General features: G+C 43.3%; 1 protein-coding gene across 2 annotated transcripts in view; it reads left to right on the forward strand.

Moving 5' to 3' along the window:
* The window catches only part of DGUOK (deoxyguanosine kinase), a 34,078-nt gene that overhangs the window by 6,903 nt on the left and 5,328 nt on the right, over nt 1-21,847 (forward strand). Inside the window, exons 2-4 of one of the 2 annotated variants that reach the window (XM_011946039.1) lie at nt 6,376-6,488; nt 14,260-14,447; nt 18,434-18,581. In XM_011946039.1, the coding sequence (XP_011801429.1) occupies nt 6,376-6,488; nt 14,260-14,447; nt 18,434-18,581 (449 nt within the window). The remainder of the gene's footprint in view (nt 1-6,375; nt 6,489-14,259; nt 14,448-18,433; nt 18,582-21,847) is intronic. The other variant, XM_011946040.1, reaches the window with a different exon arrangement.

Raw genomic sequence — 21,847 nt, forward strand, 5'->3', positions numbered from 1 at the left:
AAGGAGGCTTCACAGAGAAGGTGGCAGTGGAAAGCTGAATCACCTGGTAGGCAAGGCAGGGAGGAGGGGATGCCAGATCAGTAAGAGTCTTTTGTGCTGAACAGATGAGTTTGGATCATAGGAAGGTGTGAGGAAGTTTTTTGGCCTTTTTTTTTTTCGTAAACAGTTTTTCATGAAGAAAAGGCATCAAAGTAAAATGTATTAAGTTTTTTTTAAGCCTGCTGACTGATTTGTATTACTTTGCCTAGAATGCTTTTAAGCTTAGAGCCTGTGTGATCCTGGGTACTCAGTCTTGGGGTTGGAATATAACTTGAGGGCAAGCTCTCAGCCTAGATCATCATTTCAGTTATAGTACCTACCACTTAGTAGCTACTCCATAAACATTTGTTGATTGAATGAATGAGTGAGTGAATGAATGCAGCATCAAATACAGTATCTGAAATAAAGACTTTAATTTTTTTTGGAAGGATTTTTTTAAAAAGACATTAGACAGTTTTATATGTTCTGACTGTTGGATTTTGGTAAAAGATTTCAGAATTGGATTTTTTTTTTCCTCATGTTTTTCATCTTGTTCAGGAGATGAAAATGCCTAGAGGTGATAAATATAGGCTCCTGTGAAATACAGCTGTATTAGACGTAAAATAATGGGATCTGTTATTTTGAGTATTATATCATATGCTATCTTACTAGTAGATTTTAGCATTACATAGCTATGGTAGGCATTGTCAGTTTATAGAAAATTTTGTGGGGAGAAAAAACCATGCCTTAGGAAAAGATGAGTGATAACAACAGAACTTTCTGGCCCAGCTTGTGGAATGAGAATCATGGAGCTAATGAAAATCAACATGTTGAAGTAATATACTCTTAAGAAAGTACCTTCCACCTTTTTGAAAGTCGTGGCAATATAACAACAGAGAACACCAGTGGCCAAGGTCCTAAGGGAAGGTTTGATGCTGCTTGTAAGATCCGATACCTTCCAAAATTCATAATACTAAGAGTATATTGAAAGATAGGCCGGGCGATGTGGCTGACGCCTGTCATCCCAGCACTTTGGGAGGCTGAGGTGGGCAGATCACCTGAGGTCAGGAGTTCGAGACCAGCCTGGCCAACATGGCGAAACCCTGTCTCTACTAAAAATACAAAAATTAGTCAGGTGTGGTGGCACGTGCCTGTAGTCCCAGTTACTCGCGAGGCTGAGAGGCTGGAGCATCAGTTGAACCCAGGAGTCAGAGGTTGCAGTGAGCTGAGATTGCCCCACTGCACTCCAGCCTGGGCAACAGAGCAAGACTCTGTCTCAAAAAGAAAAAAAAAAGAAAAGAAAGATAACTGCAGTGGCCCGGCGCAATGGCTCACGCCTGTAGTCCCAGCACTTTGGGAGGCCAAGGCATGTGGATCGCTTGAACTCAGGAGTATGAGACCAGCCGGGGCAATGTGGTAAAACCCTGTCTCTGCCAAAAATACAAAAATTAGCTGGGTGTGGTGGCACACACCTATAGTCCCAGCTACTCGAGAGGCTGAGGCAGGAGAGTCACTTAAACCCAGGAAGCGGAGGTTACAGTGAGCCGAGATTGTGCCACTGCACTCCAGCCTGGGCGACAGCTAGACTCCATCTCATAAACAAACAAACAAACAATATATTGGGCAGGTCAAACATACTGGACCAGCTACCCAGCAGGCTGAGGTGAGAAGATCACCTGAGCCCGGGAGGCAGAGGTTGCTGTGAGCCAAGATCGTAGCACTGCACTCCAGCCTGGGTGACGAGACCCCAATCTCAAAAGGAAAGATAGCAGCTAAGCTGGGATCTAACTAAATTGCAGTAAGTCTGAGATAATGATATCATAAGAGATTGACTGAAGAAGTAGGCTTTCTCTAGGCAGGGGTGTTCCGATCACTAGACGGAGGCCTCTGAAGCAGTGGAGAGCCAAACACCACCACTCTTATGAACCCCCTGTGAACACCTTGAAACATTTGTCAAAACAAACAGACAAAAAACACCCCAGCAGGAAGGAAAAAAGTATGTATTATGATCAGATATCACAGCACTGAGAAAGTTATACTGTATCTGGCTTTAATAAAAACATATGACTTTGAATTATTTTATTTTATTTTATTTTTTTGAGACGGAGTCTCGCTCTGTCGTCCGGGCTGGAGTGCAATGGCCGGATCTCAGCTCACTGCAAGCTCCGCCTCCCGGGTTTACGCCATTCTCCTGCCTCAGCCTCCCAAGTAGCTGGGACTACAGGCGCCCGCCACCTCACCCGGCTAGTTTTTTTGTATTTTTTAGTAGAGACGGGGTTTCACCGTGTTAGCCAGGATGGTCTCGATCTCCTGACCTCGTGATCCGCCCGTCTCGGCCTCCCAAAGTGCTGGGATTACAGGCTTGAGCCACCGCGCCCGGCCCTGAATTATTTTTTAAAGTAATTATTCCACATCTGTGGGTGGTACCTGGCACAGCTCAGTTCCAGTGGAATTAGTTTAAGAAATACTGCCCTGTAGTGAATTACTCAGGCTCTCCAAGCCCCAGAAACATGGATGGCACAGCTCTTAGGACCTTTCACCACCATTTACTGTCATTGTATGCTGAAGCTGCCTTCTGATTACTAAACTGGCTTTCCAGAAGCATTGGAATGGGGAATGGGTTACAGAGTACCCTGGGTATTAGATGTTATTGTTCCAGTCATTGGAACTGTATATTTCCTATTACATCTAATTTGTTGGCATTCTAGAATTTATGTGTTTAAATTGCATGAGTCAATTTCTTGGAGTCCTGGCTGCTCTTAGATGAACTAATAGTGTCTGACCTCAGAGCCCTTCTTTTCCATCTGCAACAGTTTTTTTAAGGTAATTGTTTTTAACTTTTAAAAAATATAAGTAATTCTGGCCAGGTGCGGGGGCTCATGCCTGTAATCCCAGCACTTTGGGAGGCCGAGGTGGGTGGATCACGAGGTCAGGAGATCGAGACCATCCCGGCTAACACGGTGAAACCCCGTCTCTACTAAAAATACCAAAAAACTAGCCGGGCATGGTGGCGGGCACCTGTAGTCCCAGCTAGTCGGAGCTACTTGGGAGGCTGAGACAGGAGAATGGCGTGAACCCGGGAGGCGGAGCTTGCAGTGAGCTGAGATCACATCACTGCACTCCAGCCTGGGTGACAGAGCTAGACTCTGTCTCAAAAAAAAAAAAAAAAAATATATATATATATATATGTATGTATATATGTAATTCTAACAATCATTCAATCCCAGCCATGTAACAAATCAACTACATTTATCTTTTCATATTCATTAAAATAACTTTTTAGCTATTAAATAGCAGGGACCATATTTTAGACTTGTTAAACAACCTACAAACTAAATATTGACCATCTGGGCCAAATATTTTAAGCGAGGGCTTACTCAGGGCAGACAGGTATCTGATAATATACACATTCAACCACTTGGCACCTGACCAGTGTGGTAGGAATTCAGAGCTAGAAAAGTAATGAAGAAGTGGGACCTTAGGCTTGCTGGGGGAAAGGATTTAGACACAGGCCTGGAAGAGCAGGGGAGGGCATTTATTCATTGGAGTGTGGGAAGAGCAGGGATTGAACAGATGTGAAGAAGCACACACAAGTTAGGTGGAGGTGGGGACTGAGAGATGAGCGTGACTGTACAAATCTACAGATTCATGCTGTTTGTTCTTATCCTGCCTATTCAGAGAGGAGTTGGGGTGGCATATAGTAAATGTCATCTGTTAAATGTGTGGGTTCTTGTGCTGAGACATCAGCACCCCAATCAGTAACCATAAGTGGAAGGATGCCCCCCTTCTTTCCCTTGAGATAGATTACTTCTGATAGAGGAGATTGAGGTCCAGATACAGTCTTAAGATTCATTTTTTATTTTTCACAAATGTAGGTTTCAGAGAGAACTGAAATTAGTAATATACTGTGTATTTTATTCATTTGGCCAGGTCATTAGGTTTCAGTTTGTTTTCTACCCTAGAGGAGCTCCATCCTCTAGCTGGAGAAACACAATGACAGGTGCAGTGATGGAGTCTCACCCAGAATACCAAGCCAAGCACAAAGGAGGACTAGCTAATCCTGCTCAGAGGTATCAGGATCTGGGAAGGCTTCACACAGAAGGTACATCTAAACAGAATTGCGGATTGAGTAGGCGTTGGTCAGGTGAGGAGAGGAGGCGCTTCGGGAAATGAGAAAGCATATGCAAAGTCATATTTGCAAGAGAACATGGCATGATTGGAGTTTGGTCCTGCAGGATTGTAGGCTCCCTAAAGGAAAGCCGAGGCCAGAGAGGCATACACAGGGATCAGATCTTGTTGTGTCTTGCAGACCATGTTAAAGAGTTTGGAGTTTGTCATGAAGCTAGTTCAGGTCTTAGCTCAGATGTCACTAACTTCCCATTGCCCTTAGAATAGAATTCAGCCCTCTTACCATGGCCACAAGGCCCTATGTGACCTGGCCCTGGACTGCCCGTGTGGCCACGCCCATCTTGAGCCACTCCTCCATCACTTGCCCTTTCTGTAGCCAATAGGGAGTTGTCAAAAGATTGTAAGCAGGCCGGGTGCGGTGGCTCAAGCCTGTAATCCCAGCACTTTGGGAGGCCGAGACAGGCGGATCACGAGGTCAGGAGATCGAGATCATCCTGGCTAACATGGTGAAATCCCGTCTCTACTAAAAAATACAAAAAACTAGCCGGGTGAGGTGGCGGGCGCCTGTAGTCCCAGCTACTCGGGAGGCTCAGGCAGGAGAATGGCGTAAACCCGGGAGGCGGAGCTTGCAGTGAGCTGAGATCCGGCCACTGCACTCCAGCCTGGGCGACAGAGCGAGACTCTGTCTCAAAAAAAAAAAAAGATTGTAAGCAGTGTTATTTCATGTTCAGTCTGACCACAGTATGGAGCATGGATTGAAGAGAGCAAGGCCAGCATCAGAAAGGCAAGAGATGATAAGAGGCTGGTCTTGAGCGTGGAGGTGGGAATAGAGAGAAAAGGACAAATATGAAAAATTGAGAAGCAAATGCAGAAGGATTTGGTGGCCACTGAGGTTTGGCAGAGGAGGGACTTCTGTCAGTGAGTGGATGGTATGTTCATACCCTGAGGTCTGGGATACAGGAGGAAGCTCAGTTTGGTGGCAAAGATGATTAGTTCATTTAGGAAATATGTTGACTTTGAGGTGTTTGTGGGATGTCCCAAGTGGAGATGTCTGGAGGGTTCTTGAATAGAGTCTCTGGAGCTCAGGGAGGTATGGGCCAAACATTGGTATAAATGGGAAAAGACAACTTGAATGTGTTACTAGGTTGATTTCATCTCCAAAATATTTCTCGAAACAACCACTACTTTTCACTCCTCTGCTATAACCCCGGGACAAGCTGCTGTATCTTTTAACTAGCCTGCTTGCTTCTGCTTCATCCCATTCTTACATAGCTGGTGGAGTGATCTTTTAAAAATGAGAAGGAGTCTTATAATTTTCCTACTTAAAACCAATCCTCACTAACTTCCCATTGCCCTTAGAATAGAATTCAGTCTTCTTACCATGACTACAGAGCCCTGTGTGACCTGGCCCCAGACTCCCTCTCTGTGTGGCTACACCCATTTTGAGCCACTTCTCCATCACTTACTCATGCTGTAGCCATACTGTATGGCTTCTTCTAGGGCCTCAAACTTCTGTATTGTTGTATGTCAACTTCTTTCTGTCTTTCAGGTCTTTGTGCATGCTACTCCCTTTGCATGAATTGTCATCTTTTCATTTTTTCGAAGGAGTCTTCTTTGACCTCCTGGGCTATATTAGGGCCATCCTGCATTTTTTCCTAGCACCTAACACAGTTTGTTAGTAGTTAATTTTGTGTTTGTCTACTATCTGTCACCCATACAAGCTCTGTGAGGGCAAAATCCATTCTGTGTTTTGTTTACCATCGTACCCACAGTGCCTGACAGTCCTGAGCACATAGTCAGCACTCCATGAATATTTTTTAGATTTGTTGAATGAATGATATAATCATTTTTATTTTTTATCTTGAAAAACTGAGAAATTTTACACTGTCACAGCACAAATAGAATGGTGACTCAAGTGATAGAACTTACGGAACTGATTTCATCTACTTTTACATTTTCAGCTGTTATTAAATGCTCTGCCTCTGGAAGGTTAAGACATGGAAATTGCAAATTAAATCTTGAAGGAATTTTTCCTCCCTATTGGCTGTATTCATTATAGTGGCTCTGGTTGGCATGGATTGATCTGTTATCAGTCTGGCTGCTAAGTTTGAAATTCAGAAAACTGATACTTGTTCCCTTGAGTTGGGCGTTTGTGACAGAGTTTAGTAGAAGCCTTCTCCTTCAGCCCTGATTTGGGAAGCATCCCAATACATGCTGTTTGCATTACAGCTGTGGGAAAGTCCACGTTTGTGAAGTTACTCGCTAAAACTTACCCAGAATGGCACGTCGCTACAGAACCTGTAGCAACATGGCAGGATATCCAGGCTGCTGGCACCCAAAAAGTAAGTTTTTAGTTGTGGTGGGTAGTTGGCAGGCATGGGTGAATAATCTAATTGTCGTAATTTAATTTACTCTGAGTGGGTAAAGTAGCCCAGTTTGAGTATCCTTTTTAAAATAGCTTCATTCCAGAAAGCAGACCACATACACCAGAGAGGATATGACTTATTTGAATATGTGTAGTTTTGATTTTTGTGGTTTTTATATGTCTATCTAAGTGACTGCCTCTGTTGTTTGTGGTTTCCCAAAGCATGTCCAACCATCATGGATGACTTTAAAGATGAATTTTGTCATTCCTACACTTAAGTATTTACATTATTACTGAAGCTAACCACTAGGATTAATAGCTAATTATAGTGATTTTAACTTTTTAAATAAAGTCTTAGAAATTGGAAGGGATATTAGAGAGGTTCCAGTCACACTTTGAGTCAATTGGAGAGATAACAGCTAACATTTATGAGTATGTACTATGTGCCAGGCACTGTACTATGAGGTATAAGTACATTTCACTTTTACCTCATAGCTTAGGCCATGGTGTGAAGACTATGGCTTTGGCAGAGGCCGTAGGGTTGGTTTCCAGCCACATCAGTGTGAGTAAGGAAGGACCTGTTTGGACATGACCCTCAGAGGGAGCAGAAGCTCCATGCCTCCTCAGGCACCATGAACTCTTCTTGCCGCCACCTGGAACATTCACTCAGTGGCACATTCTGGTTCTTAACTCAGTTCTGCCTTTTAATGAGCCACGTTGCACCCCTGTGACTCTGACTCATTGGTTCAAGTTCTACCCCCTAAGTCTTTTAACTTTTCCCCGTAACAACCCTATATATAGTTGAAGGTAATGATTTTCCTGTTCCTTCTCCCCCTCAAGTCTCCCTCTTTTTTTTTTTTGACAGTCGCATTCTGTCACCCAGGCTGGGGTGCAATGGTGTGATCTCAGCCCACTGTAACCTCCACCTCCTGGGTTCAAGCGATTCTCATGCCTCAGCCTCCTGAGAACTGGGACTAATGGGTGCATGCCACCATGCTGGGATAATTTTTGTGTCTTTAGTAGAGACAGGGTTTCGCCATGTTGGCCAGGCTGGTCTCAAACTCCTGGGCTCAAGCGATCCACCCACCTTGGCCCCCAAAGTGCTGGGATTATAGGCATGAGTTACCATGCCTGGTCAAGTCTTCTCTCTTTCAAGCCAAACACCTCCGATTTTCCTCCAGGCTATTCTTTACTTTGAAGTAACTTTACCTAAGTGATGAGTCCTAGTTTGTTCACTTTCCACTTTGAATTTACTAAGAGTGCTACTTGGAGGTGAACAGGACATTCTGGATGTAGTCTAAGTGGGACCAGAGTATCGTGGAACTTGTTCTGGGTGCCATTTTTTTTTATTCCAACCCAGAATTGTGTTAGCTTTTGTGGCTGGCATATTGTGCCTATTGAGGATTTTTGCTTCTTAAGTTGTTTCTTTATATGTCTGTATGTGTGCCTGTGTGTGTATTTGTGAAATTAACTTTCCTATGCAGGAATAAATTATATATCTTTTTCTGAGTATGCCACAGGTCACCTGTTGAGATTTCAAAATAAAGTCGTGGGCCACATAATGATGTTTTTGTCAATGTGTACAATGGTGGTCCTGTAAGATTATAACAACATATTTTTACTGTACCTTTTCTATGTTTAGATACACAAATACCATTGTATTATAATTGCCTGCAGTATTCAATACAGTGGCATGTGACACAGCTTTGTAGCCTAGGAGCAGCAGGGTATACCTTAAAGCCTAAGTGTGTAACAGGCTATCCCATCTAGGTTTGTGTGAGTACATTCTCTGATGGTCACACAGTGACAAAATTGTCCAATGACACATTTCTCAGAACATATTCCTGTTGTTAAGGGATACATGACTGCATGTCCACAATTGTTTGGTATTCCTCCCTTCAAGAAGTAGAGCATTAATTCTTGCCTTGAACGTGGCTGGACTTTGTGATTTGTTTCCAGTAAATAGAAAGTAGCAAAAATAAGAAATACCTTTCTAGGGTAGGTCATAAGAGACACAGTAGCTTCCATCTTGTTCTGGGGGAAGCCAGCTGCCATGTCAGGAAGCAACCTTTTCAAGGGGCCCACACAGAAGGAACTGAGGCCTCCTGTGAACAGTTATGTGAGTCTTTTTGAAATTGTATCCTTCAGCCACAGTCCAGCCTTCAGACAACTGTAGCCTCAGCCAACAGCTTGACTGAAACTTCATGAGAAACCCTGAGTCCCAGCCACCCAGCTAAGCTCCTTCCCAAATTCTCACCTCATAGAAACTGAGAGAATGAACGTTTTTGTTTAAGCCACTGAATTTGGCATAATTTGTTAGGCAGCAATAGATAACTAATCATCCTGTAATCCCATTATTCAGAGGTAAAATGGACATTTTTCTACAGAGAAAATGTATAGATTTACATGCACTTTCATAAATGTATATATATACACATTTGCTTTTTGAAACAAAAATTGTGAGTGCCACCTGTATGTCACTTAATAGACAAGATCTTCCCTTCACAGTGATGTCATTTTAATGGTTGTAGTGTACTGCATAATATGAATATTATCATTTAGTTATCCAGTCCTCTATTTTGAATAGTTTTCTGATTTCTTCCTATTATAAACATTGTTGGAATGATGAGTATCATTGTAGCTTTACTGTTTGTTTTTTACCATGTTTTGTTTATCTTTTTATTCTTCAATGAATTGCCTGTCCAAACCCCTTGCCTTGTTTTTTTCTATTGAAATCTTCATCTTTGTGTAATGGCTTCATAAAAACTCATTGTATGTTAAGTATATTAACTCTCATATATTTGTTTGTCATTTTTCTTTTTCTTTTTTTTTTTTTTTTTTTTTTGAGATAGGGTCTTGCCCTGTGTCCCAGGCTGGAGTGCAGTGGTGTGATCTCTGCTCACTGCAACCTTCACCTCCCGAGTACAAGCAGTTCTCCCTGCCTCAGCCTCCCTAGTAGCTGGGATTACAGGCGCTTCCCACCACACCCAACTAATTACTGTGTATTTAGTACAAACGGGGTTTCACCATGTTGGCCAGGCTGGTCTCCGAACTCCTGACCTCAGGTGATCCGCCTGACTCGGCTTCCCAAAGTGCTGAGATTACAGATGTGAGCCACTGCGCCCGGCCATGTCATTTTTCTTTTATCTTAGTATATAATATATTTTTACAATATCATACATTTCAGTTTTTATGTAGTCTAACCTGTCCTCCTTTTTCCTCATAGTTAGCACCTTTGATGTTAAGATTATAGCCCGAGAGTATGAAAATATCTTTATTTCTTTTTGTTGCTTTTGTGGTTTTATGTTTTATGTGATGTTACAAGTTATAGGACTTTAATTTTTTCACAAATGGTTATCTACTTATCCAGTAGTATTCTTGTTTATTCTTGAGCAGAACATATATTTTGTTTTTATTGTGACTGAGATCTTTTTTCCATGTCATCTTCTGAAACTGGTTATTGCTGTTTTAATGGAAAACAGTTGATCGTTATATTTATTTTATATGACTTAATTTCTCGTATTATTATTTTTTTATTTGGAGTTTTAGAAAATAATAGTTGTCTCTAAATAGTAATCATTTGGAAGAGTTTTCTAATATCTGTACCACATTTCTATTTTCTTGTTTTCTTTCATTGGGTAGAACTTCTAGAGCCATATAAACTAATAGCAGTGAGGGTAGTTTCCTTATCTTGTTCTGTCATTAATGAAACTGCCTCTAATGTATCAGTGTTAAGTTTGGTGTTTATTACTCATTTCAATAGACCATGTGGTAGACATACCCTTCTATTACTAGAATAGTAACTGTTTTTATCATGATGAAATGTTGAATTTCCATCAGAAACCTCTAGCATCTAGTGAGATAAACATGGGGTTTTTCTTTTTTAATCTCTTAATATTAGTCATAGATTTAATAATGGTACCATCCTCACATTTCTAGAATGAACTTTTTGTCATGATGTACTATTCCATTAATTTGGTAATGTGTTGTTTGGAATTTTGCATGTATATTTATTTATACAGTTGATTGGTATTATTATTTGTGTGTATGGTGATTTTTGTTTGTTTTGTCTTTTGGGTTCTTTTTAGGCAGGGTCTCCCTCTGTCACCCAGGCTGGAGTGCAGTGGCATGATCATAGCTCACTGCAGCCTTGAAATCCTGGACTCAGGTATCTTCCCACCTCAGTCTCTTGGGTAGTTGGGACTATAGGTGCATACCACTGTCCCTGTCTACTTAAAAAAATTTTTTTTTGTAGATATAGGTTCTCACTTTGCTGCCCAGGCTGGTCTTGAACTCCTGGGCTCAAGTAATCTTTCCACCTTGGATTCCCAAGGTGTTGGGACCACAGGTGTGAGCTGTGATGCCTGGCCCATGTGTAGTTTGTGACGGGTTTTACTATCAATGTTATGAAAATAAATGGAGAAATTTTTCTTCTTTTCTAGCATGGGAATGATCTATTCCTTAAGGTATGATAGAAATCATCCTTAAGATTATATGGATTCAGTGCTGTTTGAAGGGAATCATTATTGGACAACTGTATTCTGCCTCAGTTATTCATGGGGTTTTTTGTTTTTTTGTGTGTTTTTTTAGATGGAGTTTTCGCTCCTGTTGCCCGGGCTGGAGTGCAATGGTGCAATCTCAGCTCATTGCAACCTCCACCTCCTGGGTTCAGGCGATTCTCCTGCCTCAGCCTCCCAAGTAGCTGGGATTACAGGCATGCACCACCATGCCCAGCTAATTTTGTATTTTTAGTAGTGACAGGCTTTCACCATGTTGGCCAGACTGATCTCGAACCCCTGACCTCAGGCGATTTGCCCGCCTTAGCCTCCGAAAGTGCTGGGATTACAGGCATCAGCCACCACCATGTCTGGCCCCTAGGGAGAATTTCTTTTCTTTTCTTTTTTTTTTTTTTTTTTTTGAGACGGAGTCTCGCTCTGTCGCCCAGGCTGGAGTGCAGTGGCCGGATCTCAGCTCACTGCAAGCTCCGCCTCCTGGGTTTAGGCCATTCTCCTGCCTCAGCCTCCCGAGTAGCTGGGACTACAGGCGCCCGCCAAATCGCCCGGCTAGTTTTTTGTATTTTTTAGTAGAGACGGGGTTTCACCGTGTTAGCCAGGATGGTCTCGATCTCCTGACCTCGTGATCCGCCCGCCTCAGCCTCCCAAAGTGCTGGGATTACAGGCTTGAGCCACCGCGCCTGGCGAGAATTTCTTAAGCTGATACTCTTGTCTCTTTTTTTAAAGAGTCTCACTTTGTCACCCAGGCTGGAATGCAGTGGCCCTATTATAGCTCACTGCAGCATCACTTCTCAGCCTTTTGGCTAAGATCAAGTGTATAGCACACTGCAGCATTGAACTCCTGGGCTCAAGCAAATCCTCCCACCTCAGCCTGCAGAATAGCTGGGACTACAGGCATGCACCACTATGCCCAGGTAATTTTTAAATTTTTTTTGTAGAGACAGAGTCTCGCTATGTTGCCCAAGTTGTTCTTGAACTCTTGGCCTCAGGCAGTCCTCCTGCCTTGGCCCCGCAAAGCGCTGGGCAGGTGTGAGCCCTCATACCTAGCCCTTAAAGTGATACTCTTTAAGGATCTTCTAATTCACTAATTAGGTTTACTGCATTATGTAGTCTGCTAGTTACCATCTTCATTATCTTCATTGGGTGTTTTACTTTGGCAATTGCATTTTTCAACTCTAAGAAAGTTATTTTCTTATTCCTCCTTTTTTATGACAGCCTATTCTTGTTTTATCAGCAAGGCAGTATCTTTCGTTTTCTCCTGTTTCTACATACAGTGTGTGAATTGTGCTACAGGCCCACAGCTGCTCCCTACCGTCTCTAGTGATACCACAGAGACTATAGGAGACTCAAATTTATCCTCCTACTTCTACCTCCAGCTCTTAGTCAGGGGCCATGTGTGAGGCTAGTATGTGTGGGCTTGCGGGGTCAGAAGGAGGGAAATCCCAAAAATACCTCCAAGTTAAATGTTTTTCTGGTCCACTCTGCGCTGTATGTGTTGCTCTTGCTGAAGCCTTTCAAAGACTAGGACCCTTCTTCGGAATCTAAGAGTGCTTTTTAGCCAAATTGGACTACTTAGTGTTGTTTAATCTTTTTTCTCCTCCTGTACTGTTGTTTCTACCTGAAATGCAGTCTTTTTGATCTCCATTTCCATCTGTGAGAATGCTACTCATCAGTTACTTCCCAGCTTAATGCCACTTTATTTCAGAAACTCCCTGAGATTCCTTCCACCGTCAGTAATCATCCCTTCATCACATGTTCTGCCTTACATTCCAGCTTTGTATATCCTCATCACCCTCTTCCTTTTTGCATTGTGAGCTCTTTGAGTTCAGGAACTGTCTTGTTCACGTTTAGATGGAGGGTGTTGGAATGATGAGGTTAGAGGAAGCCAGGTTTGAGTCCCTTCAACATTTATTCACCATGAAACCTTGCACAAGTAAGTTACTTCACCTCTGAGTGGATTTTCCCCTCTGGAAAAGGGGCATTACAGCAGTACCTACCTCATGAAGCTGTTTTGAAGATTAAATGAGATAACATACCACAGTAAAGGTTAAAATAAATGTTAATTCCTTTTTCTCTACCCTTACGGTACCCTGTCCATGTAGCGTGTCATCCACACAGGCCTTCAGTTAATGGCAATTGAATGAAAAATACAGCTCCAAAGTGCTTTTGTACAAAACTCACTTTTGCATTGTTGAGTTAATGGCAGATCCAGAAAAGAATCTGAGGCCGGGCGTGGTGGCTCATGCCTGTAATTCCAGCACTTTGGGAGGGCGAAACGGGTGGATCATCTGAGGTCAGGAGTTCGAGACCAGCCTGGCCAGCATGGTGAAACCCTGTCTCTACTAAAACTACAAAAATTAGCTTGTCATGGTGGTGGGCGCTTGTGATCCCAGCCACTCAGGAGGCTGAGGTAGGAGAATTATTTGAACTCGGCTGGGGTGGGGAGGGGGGCAGAGATTGCAGTGAGCCAGGAGGTTGCAGTGAGCTGGGAGGTTGCAGTGAGCCAAGATTGCGCCACTGCACTCCAGCCTGGGTGGCAGAGCGAGACTCTGTCTCAAAAAGAAAAAAGAAATAATCCGGGGCTGCTGACCATCCCACACTTGTGCCCACTTGCACATGCTGAGCAAGTGAAATGTTTTAATTATGTTTCATAAAGTCTCTAGAATTAAGTAGGGTTTTGTTTTTATTTAACAAACAAATTGTAGTCCTTATATGAAAGATACAGAATTCTATTTGGTGGTTGATGGGTTGGATTTTCAAATAAGCAGTTGCTTTCCAGTTTGCCTTGACATTTTATAAACAAATAGCTACAGATGGAACTCAAAAGAGAGGCAACATAGTGTTATAGTGGAAAGATTTGATTCAAAGTTAAATTTTAGATGGTTGTTGACTGTTAACTCCTCCCTAGACAGACTTCACAAATCCCTCAATCAGTGATCGTGTTAATTCTATATATGGTTCTTCCTCTGCTTTTGTTATATTGAAGTGGCATGTCATCTCCCTTTAGAGAGTCTTGTTTAATAGGTAGGAAAATCTCATCCCTGATTATGAAATTTTGACTAAACTGGGGATCTGATTCTACCTTTTTGGTGGAAGAAAACTTTTATAATTCCTTGTTTTGTTGATTATTAAACCTGTTTGGGAAGGTAGGGGTGTATGTGGAGGGGTGTACCCCATGGAGTAAATACGCTTTCTAGGAAATTCTCTTTTTTTTTTTTTTTCATCTCCCTCTAGGCCTGCACTGCCCAAAGTCTTGGAAACTTGCTGAATATGATGTACCGGGAGCCAGCACGATGGTCCTACACATTCCAGACATTTTCCTTTTTGAGCCGCCTGAAAGTACAGCTGGAGCCCTTCCCTGAGAAACTCTTACAGGCCAGGAAGCCAGTACAGATCTTTGAGAGGTCTGTGTACAGTGACAGGTAAAATGCCAAGCCCTCCACCAGTCACAAGCCCCATGCTCAGTGCTGCCTGTTTGATCTTGCACAGATCCTGCACTGCTCTGGTCACTGATAATTATACTTTAAAAAATTGTCTTCTTTTTTAAAGACAACACTATACAGATTTGTCCAGAATTGTACTTGTACCAAATTGTCATCTATGTCAAGAAAGGAAATTGTGTTTTTCATCAACTGAATGCTTTGATTTTCTTATATTGCTACTGATTGTCTTAGGTTTCCTTCTTTTCTGGCATGGAGCAAGCTGGTAGCCACCTAATGTAACCATCACATGCTAAAAGGCACAGAATAGACACTGAAGTAGCAGTGTATATTCTAAGAAATCAAATGATTCAGTGGTTGGTTATCCTCTTTAAGAAAAAAGCAGACAAAATTAAAATTTGTGTTCCTAAAAATGATATAGGAGATATTTTCAGCCTTTTTTTTATTCTTCAAGAAAGGATGCTTAGGCAGAAATAGCACATTTTGTGAAACTGGCTTCTGTCTCAGATTTAGCCCTTTTTGACCCCTTCTGCTGTGAGAGGGCTTCTTGCTGGCCAGAGTCTAGTGGACATCAGTGCCTGTGTCAGATCAGGGATGGGCATCATCCTGACCACCTGAGGGAATGAAATGTGAAGTCACTTTTAATGCAGGCTAGCAGCACCCTGGGAAGTGAGCCCATCTGCTCCAGAAGAGCTAGGCCGTGCAGGCTCCAGAATGCCTGGCTCTGCCACAGAGACCAGGCTGTGACTTGAGGTTAAGCCACCTAGAGACAAAGTCAGGATGGTTTGATCTGGACACTGCTGGGGTTTTTCTTATCTGAAGCCTATAAATGACCAGTGTCAGTGTGAAATGGTGCTTTCAAGCAAAGTGATCTTTCTTAAGGCTCTTTGAATTATCAAAATGGAAAGTGTCACTGCTGAAGACGCTCAGTTGGTTACTCTTAATTCCGGATTAGACAAATGAGTGCTATTTCTTAGTGCTTTCAGAAAGCCTCCTAGAAGAAAAAAATAAGGGTACTTTTGTAAATGACAAGTGATTTTTCTGACTTTACCCTAAAATCTTGGAAGATATATAAAACAAACTCTATAGGCTATCCATTCCTTCTTTATGTACCCCGAGAGAGCCTACTTTTTTTTTTTTTTTTTTTTTTTGAGGCGGAGTCTTGCTCTGTCGCTCAGACTGGAGTGCAGTGGCCGGATCTCAGCTCACTGCAAGCTCCGCCTCCTGGGTTTACGCCATTCTCCTGCCTCAGCCTCCCGATAGCTGGGACTACAGGCGCCCGCCACCTCGCCCGGCTAGTTTTTGTATTTTTAGTAGAGACGGGGTTTCACCGTGTTAGCCAGGATGGTCTCGATCTCCTGACCTCGTGATCCGCCCGTCTCGGCCTCCTAAAGTGCTGGGATTACAGGCTTGAGCCACCGCGCCCGGCCGAGAGCCTACTTTTTATATAAGCTAAATATGTGAATTACATACGACTGGGCTATAGGTTTTACTTCTTTTTCAGCTGTTGGGTATCCCATGTGCCTGTTTTCCTCTCTTTTCTCCCAAGCCACGCCTCTCGGACTCAGAAGTTGAATTACATATAACCACCTGGGTTGCTGGGAAACATAGTCTTTATTTCTAGTCCCTTCATGAAGTAGGCATGTGAGACCCTCAGAGGAAAATAGAGAAGTAGAAACACTTTGTTAATTAGAAATGCATTAAGAAGCTACATGGATCTTAACCTTTGCTTGTAAAGGAAGAGGTAAGAATTGATTACACGGTGGGCATACAACATTCCAGGTGCTATCTTCACTGAGGGCATTTTTGAGACAGAAAGGAAAACTAATCACAAGTTCCAATCCTGAGGGTAATCTAGACTTTGTTCACTCACACAGATTTATTGGATGCCTCCTGTGTTGAAGCACCAAGGCTGGCTCTGGGGCTGCAACAGTGAATAAGGCAGACCCAGTCCCTGCCTAACACGGACTGAACACATGCTCACATGTGTGATATTTGTTCCAAAGGAGGAACACAGGTTATCTGGGAGAGTTGATTATAGGGAGGAAGAAATCTTAGTCTTTTCTATTTGAGTTAAAGGAAATGTTAGCATATGATTTTGGAGCAGAGACCCTGACTCCAAGATCCTTATGCCCTGTTCTGTCCTACAGCCCCTGCATTCAGTCTGCAGTACTTCCCTCCCACTCAGCACCACACCCTTCTACCCCTCACCCCATCACCACCAAGAGCTTTGAAGAAATAAAGGAAGTGCTCTTTCTCAAGAAAGCCAAGAACCCCTTTCATAGGGCTTATTAGCAAATCTTTAATTTCTCTTTTTAGGATCCTTTTTGTTTTGTTTTAAGACAGAGTCTCGCTCTGTCACCCAGGCTGGAATGCAGTGGTATAATCTCGGCTCACTATAACCTCCGCTTCCTGGGTTCAAGCAATTCTTGCGCCTCAGTCTCCTGAGTAGCTGGGATTACAGGGACACGCCATCATGCCTGGCTAATTTTTGTGTTTTTAGTAGAGACGGGGTTTCACCATGTTGGCCAGGCTGGTCTCAAACTCCTGGCCTCAGGTGATCCGCCCGCCTCAGCCTCCAAAAGTGCTGGGATTACAGGTGTGAGCCACAGTGCATGGCCACTTTATAGGATCTTAATTTCATCTTCTAGTTATCTGTGAAGAACTCAAAAACATTTTGAGTTTAAAATGTTACCCTTTTCTTTGTTCTCGTCAACTAGACTATAGCTAAACCATTCCAGACTGGGAAAGTTTACTTTTGGAGTTTCTAAGTTAGCTTCTTCATAGCCTGACAAAAAGCAGTTATAATAATAACTAAGATATCTAGAATACCATGTGCCAGTCACTCTTCTAAGCACTTTATGAGGATTATTACAAGACATCATAATAACGGGCTGAGAGGATTTAGGTGACTTGCCTGAGGTTACATAGCTAGTGAATCTTTCAGCCAGGATCAGACCCTGGAATGTTATTCTGAGGTATTCCCTTAATGGTGACACTCACAGCCTTGCAGTCTGCACTTTCCTGAGCCATCGTATACAAGGGTTCTGAATTTTATTTTCTCGGAGATGGCCAGTTGCTGAAGTGGCCAGTTGCTGAGCATTGCCTTGAAAACTGGAGTACCTTGTTTAGGATGCAAATTGTGTTTTGTATTAAAATGCCTGAGGTTTGAAAGCAGAATTGACCCCTGGTTTGTCTGAAGCCATGGTTTGTGTTTAGCTCTGATTTCCTGTTTACCAGATGCTCTTTTGGTTGTAGAAATAAGCAGGGGGCAAAGCTGGTTTGATTATTAGCTTTAGCTTTCTTTTATCTGAACTAGAAACTCAGCAGCACAGGAAGCAAGCAAGCAAGAGCTCATATGCACTTTGCAGGAGAGTCTGCTTTCTTGGTAATACTGAAATTAGTGGGAAATGCATTTTCTGCTCCATAGAGGACACCACATAAAAACTATTTGTTCTGCATGTCTCAGCTAGACAAAAGGATGGCTCAGTAGCCTGGAGAGTCAGAAGTCCTCAGTCCTTGTATGAAATTGAGTGGGTGGATTTATACTGGATTCACTTGTTTATTTGTTTTGGGCCTTGCTATAATAATAATAAGGAGATCTCAAAAGTTCAAGTTTACATATATTTGCTGTATGTTCTGACTGATTTCTAGCAGAGAAAATTGTTAGGGACCAATGATACTATCTTCTGTCCCTTTTCTTCCAGTGAATCAATCCATCTGGAAAGGTGTGATTTCAGCCTCCAAAGTCTAGATCCTATTTCCCATCTTAGTTATTGAGCAGGGAGGGAGATATGGGTTAAGAATTCAGGTTTCTTAAGGATTGATGAGGAGCTCGAAAGGTTAAGTGGTTTGAACAGACATGGAACAAGTTGGTTATTGATTTTTCTGCTTCTCTCTCTCTCTGGTGCCTTTCATTCCATTTCCCATTCTCCTCCCCTCCCCATTCCCATCCCACTTCCAACCAGGTATATCTTTGCAAAGAATCTTTTTGAAAATGGTTCCCTCAGTGACATCGAGTGGCATATCTATCAGGACTGGCATTCTTTTCTCCTGTGGGAGTTTGCCAGCCGGCTCACATTACATGGCTTCATCTACCTCCAGGCTTCTCCCCAGGTAACACCAAACCTAAAACCGTAGACTTTAGGTCCATATGAAACCTAAGAAGTGACATTCTCCAAGCCCCTGATTTTCTGGTTGGAGAAATTAGAGCGTAGACATTACCTGCAGCATGGAGAGCAGTGGGGGACACCCTCCTGTCCCAGTGTTGAGCACCCTGTTCCCCACTGGCTTCGTGTAGCAGAGTGCTAAAGCCATTGACTATGCATAAAAGGATCGCTGTTGATGTCGCAACAACAGAGCAAATTGAGCATCATCTTTATCACTTAGGGTTTGCAGGTGGGACGCTCTGACCTGTAGCCACTTGCCTCAGCTCCTCCTTCAGTCTGACTGGGTCATCAGAGTGTGGAGTCTTGATAGTTTCCTGAGTAAGATGTGAGGAGGAAGAGAAGGAGAATTTTCTCACCTCATCATGATACTGCCCTAATTTATGGCCCTTTTTTGAACCCTGATGCCATTGGGAAGGCAAGATGGACTATAGTAGTTCCATTCTGTGACTCTCTGGCTGGTGCCATCCTGCATGTAGTAGGATGATGATGTCATGGCAGGAGCACCAGAGTCTCTGGAGGCTGAAGTGAGCTGTGGCTTCTGGTGACTGGTAGTGACCTTGGGCAGCCCCTGGAGACCATTCCACTGGAGAGATCCTTGCCTGTAAAATCCACTGGCTAATCTAGATGATCTCTAAGGGCTCTTCTTGAGTGGGATTCTGAGTCAAGGTGAGAGGTTTTTTTTTTTTTTTAGAGATATACCGCTCTCAGCTTTTGAGACATACATCCAATATATAGTCAAATGCCAGATAGACCACATACTGTTAGAAGGAAGGAAAGCTGTCTCCAAGCTAGAGGCTGTGCTTTTTAGAGATGGAACTGAGACTTGTGGGCAGAAAGGAGCCTGAGAACAGACTGAGCAGAACCAGAGGATGAGTGGGAGAGCTCCCATCACAGAGCCTCACACCAGCCACGGGGAGAGGACTGGAAAGAAGGGTCTTGCCTTAAGAAGGTGGCAGCCAGGAAAAAAGAGGCTCTTGAATATGACTGGGACCAGATATTGGGGATCTTTGTGTTGAGAGTTTTTGGACATTTTGAGGCAAAAGCTAGATCATAGGAAGGAATAAGAGATTCTACAGAAATAAGGGTTAAAGTTTAAAATGAAACTGGGCTGGGTGCAGTGGCTCACGCTTACAATCCCAGTATTTTGGGAGGCTGGCATGCGAGGATCACTTAAGACCAGGAGTTCAAGACCAGCCTAGGCAATATAGTGTGAGTCCATCTCTACAAAAAAGTTTAAAAATTAGCCGAGTGTGGTTATGTGTGCCTGTGGTTTTAGCTATTGGGGAGGTGAGACAGGAGGGTCACCTAAGTCCAGGAGCTTGAGGCTACAGTGAGCTGTGATCATGCCACTATACTCCAGCCCAGGTGACAGAGTGAGAACTTGTTTCTAAAATAAAATAAAACTGAACTAAGGATTCAGTGAGGCCAGAGGGCTAATAACCTTCCATGGAAAGAACCACACTAAAGTTAGATGCATTGATTGCAAGTTGACCAGGTGGGTCATGTTTTTGTGACTTCTTTCAATAGTCTTCATTGCCTGAGAACCGGAATAGAAGAAGGGGATTATACTTTAGGGGTAGAGATTAGTGTCAGCGATTATGGGGAAACGAATCCCCTCTCAGAGAGGGCAGTTTGAAGTGTCAAAGTGTAGGGTTCACGTTGAGAGGGAAGTCCTGAGCCCCAGGAAGGTTTGTGGCCTGGGCCAAAGAGGAGTGAGAGTGCTGTGAGGTTGGACTGAGTAAAGATCCTGGTTGGAATTTGAAGAGGTGACAGGTTTCCTATAGGAGTCTTGGGATGGCTGGACTGAAAGAAGCAGGAGGTTGAGGAGCTGAGCATTAGGAGAAGTGAGAATGCTGACTTAACCTTTTCCAAGAGAACAGAACTTCAGCACAATCAGGTCAGTGCCTTGAAGCCAGCACTAGGGAGGAGTGAGAGAGGAAGTGGAGTGACTCATTCCTGGGAGTAAAATGGGGCTACTTGGGCCAGCTGAAGAGGCTCTTGTTTCTGGGGAGTGGAAGTTGGACCCAGCAGGGAGAACAAGAAAGTCTTAATTGCTTTTATTCTTTGTGCACTCTGAATGACCTTGTAACAGAATGCCTGAAACTGGTTAATTTATAAAGAGGCTTATTTTGGCTCACAGTTATGGAGGCTGGGAAGTCTAAATTGGGCAGCCTTAACTTCCAGTGAGGACGTCCTGCTACCTCATCACCTGATGAGGTGGAAGGGAACAGGCATGTGCAAAAGGGGCAAGACGGGAGGAGCAGCCTTGCTTTATAACATCCTGCTCTCATGGCAGCTGGTCCAGTCCCACGAGAATGAGAACTCACTCTGGCGAGAATTAACCCAGTCCCAAGAGAGTGGCATTAATCTGTCTTAACAACCTAATCACCTCTTAAAGGCCCCACCTCTCAACACTACCACACTAAGGACCAAATTTCCAACACATGAATTCTGGGGATACACTCAAACCATAGCAAATGGTGATGATGATGATGATGATTGCACCTGTAATCCCAGCATTTTGTAATGATGATGATGATGCTCATCATCATCATCATTATCATTATCGTCATCACTTGGGGGCAGATCTGCCTTTTCGGAGAGGCTAATTGAAATATTTCAGCTGGAGTAGAATGAGAAGAGTTGAAGAATTATTGCAACTTAATGGCAGAAAAGAAAAATAACTTACTCATTTTGAGATTAGATGGGGATTTTAATGCTGTTCTGATGGCATTAGTTCCAGAGATGCAGGAATGCCTATATTTCTTCCCTGCAGTCACACTTGACCTCTTCTGTGAAGTTCAGAGGTAACTGTGCCCAAGGGAAGAACAGAATAGAAGTTGACATGTCACTATGTAAAAAAAACTGTGCAGGTGCCCAGTCTTCCAGTTCAGAGCCCTAGTAAATACCGAGTTTCGAGCATGTCAAATGGACTTCGTAGGTCCTTCTGCTCCTTTCTACCTATTCTTCCCTATCTTCTTTTTTTCTGAGATGGAGTCTTGCTCTGTCGCCCAGGCTGGAGTGCAGTGGCGCGATCTCGGCTCACTGCAAGCTCCCCCTCCTGGGATCACGCCATTCTCCTGCCTCAGCCTCCCAAGTAGCTGGGACTACAGGCACCCGCCATCACGCCCGGCTAATTTTGTGTATTTTTAGTAGAGACGGGGTTTCACCGTGTTAGCCAGGATGGTCTCGATCTCCTGACCTCGTGATCCG

This window comes from Colobus angolensis, unplaced genomic scaffold, assembly GCF_000951035.1.
Source record: "Colobus angolensis palliatus isolate OR3802 unplaced genomic scaffold, Cang.pa_1.0 Scaffold249, whole genome shotgun sequence".
Taxonomy (NCBI): domain Eukaryota; kingdom Metazoa; phylum Chordata; class Mammalia; order Primates; family Cercopithecidae; genus Colobus; species Colobus angolensis.